Genomic DNA, 6,926 nt, shown 5'->3' on the forward strand with positions numbered 1-6,926 from the left:
ACTTTGTCGACTCAACCGTACTCTGACTCATCAAAACAGCATCCGCCGCCAAACCGGAGCAGTGACTCATCTAGTCAACCTTCCTCCCATACACACGGCAAACAACAACCCCGCACGGTACTCGACCGAATACGTACAGCATCGAAACAAAAGGTTCGACCACACCCGGCTAGCACTCAGCCAGCAAACGACCACCCGCCGCCGGCAGATACCAGCGCGATAACCGCGACAGGTAAATATCGGGCGACGTATCAGACGCCCGTAGCGCAGCACAATGGAACATGGAACAGTGCTGACAACTCGGGAACTCCGCGACTTCTGTGGCGGGGAAGGGCCGAAAATTCCCGGTCTGCTGATGGATGGGTGCATGGAACGAAGTGGACGTTTGTGACAGTGACCTGATTATCGTCCACTAGCCAGGGAATGTGAAGGAAAGAGCGTAAGGCAGCGGGGTAGCCGCAGACACGGACAGTTGCGATGGAAGCAGACTGGAAGGAATGAAAGCAAAGGGATACGATGGAAGAGGCCGGTCGGGACCGTGATGAGATTGTACACTATACAGAGAGTGTAGGCTGAGTAGACGGCAGTGATAGCCTGGAAAGTGTTGAGTGACTCTCGACGTCAAAAGGGCAGAACCAGCGCTCGACATTGGAACATCACGGGACAGAGGAAAGAACTCCGCCGTAGGAGATGTTTTAACACAAGATATCCTTTAGATCCAACGGATGTAAGTTCAGCTCCCAGGACAATATGTCGGAACCAAGACGTCAGAACCAGAGGATTGGATATATCAAAGCACCTCAAGATCGGATCGATTGCATAGCTTAGGCATATCCACTTATCAAAGGGGCTATCAGAAACACGATACGGAATAGTCAGATCTAGAACATTGCACCATAAAGTCTCATCCATGGAATATCAGGTCCATGCAAGACAGCGTTTAATCAACATTGCCGTAAAAACATGATCCGTGATACATCCAAGCAAGGCAGAGGAGCACCTTTACGATGATTCAGTGCACCCCCCCCCCCGACAAATAGATCAAAAATGTGTGTAATGCCTTCCTTTCGCCCACTCTGTAACAGTCATCACACTCTTACCAGCTACCATAACTTCTCCTAGATCGTCGTACCTCAGACTGCAGAGGACGCACCTTTCGCAGAAACCAACTCAGCTGTGTCAGAAGTCTCCACTGTATCCATTCCGTGTTAGCTGCCAGCGGTGCCCGGGGCGGCGACCACGGCACGGACGGGGGCGGCCGAGTCCGATCTACAGAAGGTCGGCGACCCCCGGCCCGCTCCCAGCTCTTCCAGCTCGTGTCGAAAGGATACTCTGTCGCTGTCTGCGTCCTCAGCTATCAGCTGGAGCTGGTCGGAGGGTGATGGGCCCCGCCGGCCGCCGTCAGGCAGCAGGGCTAGCAGAGACAGGGAGAGCGCCAGGTGCCACGCACTGTGCGTGTACTGAAAGAGGAAGAAGAGCGTGTTACTGAAAATTTGGAATACATACAAATTGTTCGAAGTTTTCAGACGCAGCTTCATTGAAAATGCCAGCGGCCATTATAGCCCCGAGCTTTTCACCAGAAATACCAGTCGCTTCGTGCAAACTGCAACGTGTCGAAGGAAACGAATAAAAAGTCACGTCCTGACAAAATAAGACGGTAACGGAGGCAGCGCATCACCGCATTATCCGATAATACTAACAGAGCGAAATGCATTGCTCAATGCCTAACCAACCAAACTGCCATTTGTCTTTCCAGCTCTGTAAGTTTCCCTTATCACCAACTCGGCCGAAACACACCCATATAATTAATTCCGCCAGATGGCGACTGATGAACGCCTCGCCCCCTCATCGCCTCTACACCCCAGCGCACCTGGTAGTTGTCGACTGTCTCCAGGCCGGTGAATATTCCGACAGCGATCAGGGCAAGCGTCAGCCCCGGCAGTAGGTGTCGCAGCAGCCAGGAGCGGCTGAGCTTCAGCAGTCGGCCGCGGCGCCAGCTCCGCGCCGCGTACACTGCCACCTAGCGAGGAATTGCGAAAGCAGTGAGCGGGGTTATATACGTCCGGGATAAGGGGGATTGGCCGCATTGGGACATTGTTCCTGGAGTGAGCGCTATTATACTGATAACAATGATTAAAAACAGGCACTCAACCACGAGACCAGACTAAATGAGTTGAACAGGTAACCGTCATTATGTGATAGTCTGTAATCACTAAGCATTCAAAGCTCAAACTCTGGACTCAAGTCTCAAACTGGCGTGGATTCAAAGCTGCCCTCGCGACAACATTCCTATCAATGTGGTATCATCTGTGTCTGCGGCCAGTAGTAGTTTTACCACAGCTGCAAATGCCACCTGTTATAATACTACCACGATGTAACCGCGGCCATTCACTCCCCTACCCTCACCACCTGACCTATCTACCGATCTCCCCTTCACCCGCCCCGCCCCTTCCCTCCGCACACGCCCCTCCCAATCCACCACCCTCCCTCACCGGTACGGCGGCAGCAAGCAGAACTGGTACCAGGAACACCCCAGCGCGGTGGGACGCCAGCGCACGGCAGCCGCCGCTAACACTGCACCCAGCACGTGCAGTGTAGGCTCGGCCCGCCGCCATTCGGCCAGGCTCACCAGGGGTCACCCAGCAGCTCAGTACGCAGCCGAAAAAGTCGCAGAATTGTAACACCTGTCGGGTAAAGGTGTTATGAGATCAGGTACGATAAGGAAACATCATTTAGTGTTGTAGAATTAATAAAATGGAAGAGGTGATTGGGTGAATGATAATCGAGCCGAAAAATCGCCGAAAAATCACTGAACCTGTGTCAACAGTCATTTGCGAAAAAGGCGCAAACACCACTAACAAAATTTAAATTCTCGGGACTCGTAGTCGCTGATATCCTCATTCCTCAGCTCACATCTCAATAATCATCCTATCCCAACACCCATGCAGTATAACAGGTAACAGCCGTCGCCCCATGAAAACCCCGGCCCATCCCGCTCAAAGCTCCCCACACACCGCCACCCACCTCAAACCGCAGCAGGCAGTATCCCGTGCCCGTCAGCTGGCGACCCAGCTGGTCACACAGATGGTACAGCATCGAGGCCACCATAGCCGCAGCGTAAACTAAAGCCAGGGTGGCCAGGCGGCGGCGCAGGGACAGCACAACGGCGGGCAGCAGTGCCAGGTTACTGAGGGTGAGCAGGGATACGGAGAGGAGGCGGCGGCCGGAGGGTACTGCTGCCGAGCCGTCGCTGCAGTCCCAGCCGCGGTAACCTGGAGAGAATGGGATGTCAGTGGCCGGTTAGGGGGTCATAGGATACCGATCCAGCAAACAATAGAATGTTGGCATATGTCTGCAAGGATAACATTAGTCAATAATTGGGGCTCGGTGGCATTCAACGGACGGCCGATACCATTTTCCAAGGCCCTAACCATTTCCCACGCCATCTTGGCTTTCCAACGGGAAGGTTCGACTCCTGTCCACAGAGTCCTGCATCTACTAGATGGAGTCGACGAAATAAGTCTAAGGGCCTGTTCCAGCGCCTCCAGAAACCTCCAGAAACCTCCAGAAAGCTCTAGTATCCTCCAGAGAGCGTTCCAGCGCCTCCAGAAAGCTCCAGAAAGCTCTCGCCAAAGCTCCAGAAACCTCCAGTAGCCTCCAGAGAGTTGGGAGGTCCAATTTTCTCTGGAGGCTCTGGTCTACAATTATGGCGCACATGTGACATTCACGAATGTAAACAAAGAACTTTTGACTGAGAATTTTACAACTTGAATGTAATGAAAATTACATTGCTATAATTTTGTTAATCTTTTTTACTAATATTGAAAACAAATTTTGCGTTTCAAGATAGAAACAATCGTCATTCTTTTGGTATCTATGACGCCAATCTCCAGAAATCTCCAGATTGCGTTCCAGCGCCTCCAGTGAAACCTCTGGTAGAGCCTCCAGTCAAGAATTTCTACTGGAGGCGCTGGAACAGGCCCTAAGTAAGTCTACATAAGCCTCCAGTCCGTCCAACTTTCAACATCCGTCAGCAGCTCCGACCATCCGCATTCTGCCACGAACAGTTTGAATGTCTGTTTATACCTCTCGTTTTTACAACTTGACCGATGGCAAGGAATAGCCACTGTATGTGGATTTGCCGGAATAAATTGGTATTGGTATTGTTATCTAGCTCCCACTGTTCAACTTCCACATTCCACAATGTTATCCACTGTCCACGCTAAATCGTTCCACCCTCATCCACTGACTAGCCACTATCCAAGCATCCATATTCCATCGCCCAACATACCGTCCAGGCAGCTGCAAGCGGTAAAGTAGAGCCGACCACGGTGGTTCTCCCGACATATACCGTGCTCTCCACACGGCGCGCCGGGCCACACACACGGCTGGAGGTGGACGTCCAGGTTCACTGCGTACTGGGAGCGGACGCAGGGTAGCTGGCTGCCAGAGCTGTGTGCAAAGATGGGGAGGGATTGTTTGAGAGAGGGAAACTACGGCCAGTTCTGGGGAAGATGGTACGGGTGAACGAGGGTTACTGCACTTGGCTGGACACAATTAAGGCCAGATAGCAGAAATAAATGCAGACATTTCCTTGCGCAAGCGGACAGCAAAAACCAGACGATCTTTATTTCATGTGTTTTTCATTCTGATCTAAGGTAAATGTCTGTTTGCTAACTAAATGTCAGCCGTTCTTACGGCGACTAGATTCATAAATACATGTTTTAAATCTTACCTGGCATTGTAGCAGCTGGTGCGCAGCGAGACGAACCAGCGGGCTGGCTCGGGAAACGGCACCAGCCGAACCGCGGAGAGTTGCCGCTCGCTGGCAGAGCTCAGGTTAAAGGCCAGCCCCGGGTGGCAGAGCAGTTCACCGGCGTCCGTAACAGGCAGGACGTGGGGCGACACGCAGCCAGACACGGTCACCACTTGACGAGAGTCGCCCTGAAAACGAAGGGGGAGCAGGGGCGGTCGCAGACTTGGAGTTTGGGGGGGGGGCCAACTTGGCAAAGGGGCCCCTGCGCTGACCCGGGGGGCCCGGTGCTAGCTTAAAGGGGCCCACAGGCGTAGTGCACGGGTCCAGAAATCTAGGCCATGGCCGGTGAAGCGGGGGGGGGGGGGGGTAGGGAGCGGCACCCCCGAGCGGAGGCTCATTGAAAGCTTTGAGGGTGCACCATGTGGAAAAGGTACCGAAAAGTGCATTTTGAAGCATTGATTATGTCAATAATTCACGCAACTGTGAATGGACTACCGCAAAAGTAAAGGCGGCTAACTTTGCCATTTTCTTTGCAAAAAAAAACTTTGCCATTTTTTAAGATCATCATGCAAAACTTTGAACAGTGGGTCATCGGTATCTGTTCACTGTTCAATCACATGTGTTCCGACTTCCGTTTAATCTTTTTTTTTTTACTTGAGCACAAATGCAAATTTTGAAGACCATTACAGTAGCAAATGCTTCGAAAGACGGATATTGGGCAAAATATCTCAAATTTGTCGTGCTGCATGGAAAGTAGTGTTGCTGAGGAAAGGGGATTTTGTTCCAGATTATTGTGGATGCAGAATACATTGTCTGCACTCACTGCAGAATTATTGTTGGTGCAACTACGCCCACTGTACCCATGGTTCCTACACTTATGGGCCCATCGATAGCGCTTCGGCAATACCTATCGCCTAGAGGCTGCAATGGGGCCCTTAGAGTAGGTACGGTGTCAGACCCCCAGAGGCCGGCGTTGGACCCAAAGGTCAGCGAAGGGCCTCAAAGGCCCCAGGTAGGGCCCCAGAGGCTGATGTGGGCCTTCATAAGCAAGTGCGTGACGCCCAAAGGTAAGGCTTGAGCCCCTCAGAGAACATCATAGGGCCATCAGTGCCGGTTGTAGAGACCTCATAGGCCAGTTTGCGGGCCCCTCAGAGGCTAGTGTGGGGCCTCAGGTGTCGCTATGAGGCACTTAAAGACCGGCATGGGTCCTCAGAAGCCGGCATCGATCCTTCAGAAGCCAGTACGGGGCCCTCAGAGGCACATAAGGGCAGTTTCGGTCCCAGAGACAGAAATGGGACCATCAGAGGCCGGTGTGGGTCGTGGGACCTTTAGAGGCTGGTTTGGGCTCTTAAGGGCCAGTTTAGAGCCCTCAGAGACCAGTACAGGGCCTGCAAAGGGCAGTTTGAGACCACCAGAGACCGAATTGGGCCCTCAGAGGCTAATATGGGTTCTTACAGGCCAGCATGGAACCCTCAGAGGTTAGGGTGGGGCCCTAAAAAAAACGACATGGGCCGGCGTTGGACCCCAGAGGCCAGAAGAGGGTCCTCAAAGGCCAATATGGGCCCTCAGACTAGGCCGATGCGGGCCCTTAGAGGCCGGCATCAGGTCTTCAGAAGCCCGTGCGGGGCCCTCAGAGGCTAAGGTGGGTCCTTACAGGCCAGCACGGGCCCTCAGAGGTCAGTGTGGGGCCCTAAAAGACCGGTATGGGCCGGCGTTGGACCCTAGAGGCCAACAGAAGGCCCTCAAAGGCCAAGATGGGCCGCAGAAGCCGATGCTGACCCTTAGAGGCCGGCATCGGGTCTTCAGAATCCAGTGCGGGGGGCTCTCGGAGGCCCTTACAGGCCAGCATGAGGCCCTCAAAGATCAGAATGGGACCCTAAAAGACTGGCATTGGCCGGCGTTGGACCCTAGAGGCCAGCAGAGGGCCCTCAAAGGCCAAGATGGGCCTTCAGAGGCCGATGCGGACCCTTAGAGGCCGGCATCGGGTCTTCAGAATCCAGTGTGGGGCCCATAGAGGCTAATGTGTATCCTTACAGGTCAGCATGGGCCCTCAGAGGTCAGTGTGGGGCCCTAAGAGACCGGCATGGGCCGGCGTTGGACCCCAGAGGCCAGCGGAGGGCCCTCAAAGGCCAAGATGGGCCCTCAGACGCCGATGCGGGCCCTGAGCGGC

At 53.7% G+C, this 6,926-nt stretch overlaps 1 protein-coding gene and 1 long non-coding RNA gene across 2 annotated transcripts; both read right to left on the reverse strand.

The window, feature by feature from the left end:
* Positions 1 to 1,070: 1,070 nt before the first annotated feature.
* LOC122372737 lies at positions 1,071 to 2,533 on the reverse strand. The gene is made up of 3 exons (XR_006254925.1): positions 2,493 to 2,533; positions 1,871 to 2,020; positions 1,071 to 1,460 (listed from the first exon to the last, which is right to left on the reverse strand). It is a non-coding gene; the product is annotated as an uncharacterized LOC122372737 (long non-coding RNA).
* Positions 2,534 to 2,568: 35 nt separating this feature from the next.
* LOC122372728 (transmembrane protein 8B-like) lies at positions 2,569 to 4,978 on the reverse strand (the record flags this gene model as incomplete). The annotated part of the gene is made up of 5 exons (XM_043350262.1): positions 2,569 to 2,574; positions 2,610 to 2,684; positions 3,025 to 3,272; positions 4,292 to 4,452; positions 4,736 to 4,978. Coding segments are annotated over 5 exons (733 nt in total), but the record flags the coding sequence as incomplete, so codon positions are not given.
* Positions 4,979 to 6,926: the final 1,948 nt, after the last annotated feature.

This window comes from Amphibalanus amphitrite, unplaced genomic scaffold (assembly GCF_019059575.1).
Source record: "Amphibalanus amphitrite isolate SeventyFive unplaced genomic scaffold, NRLGWU_Aamphi_draft 001393F_arrow, whole genome shotgun sequence".
NCBI lineage: Eukaryota > Metazoa > Arthropoda > Thecostraca > Balanomorpha > Balanidae > Amphibalanus > Amphibalanus amphitrite.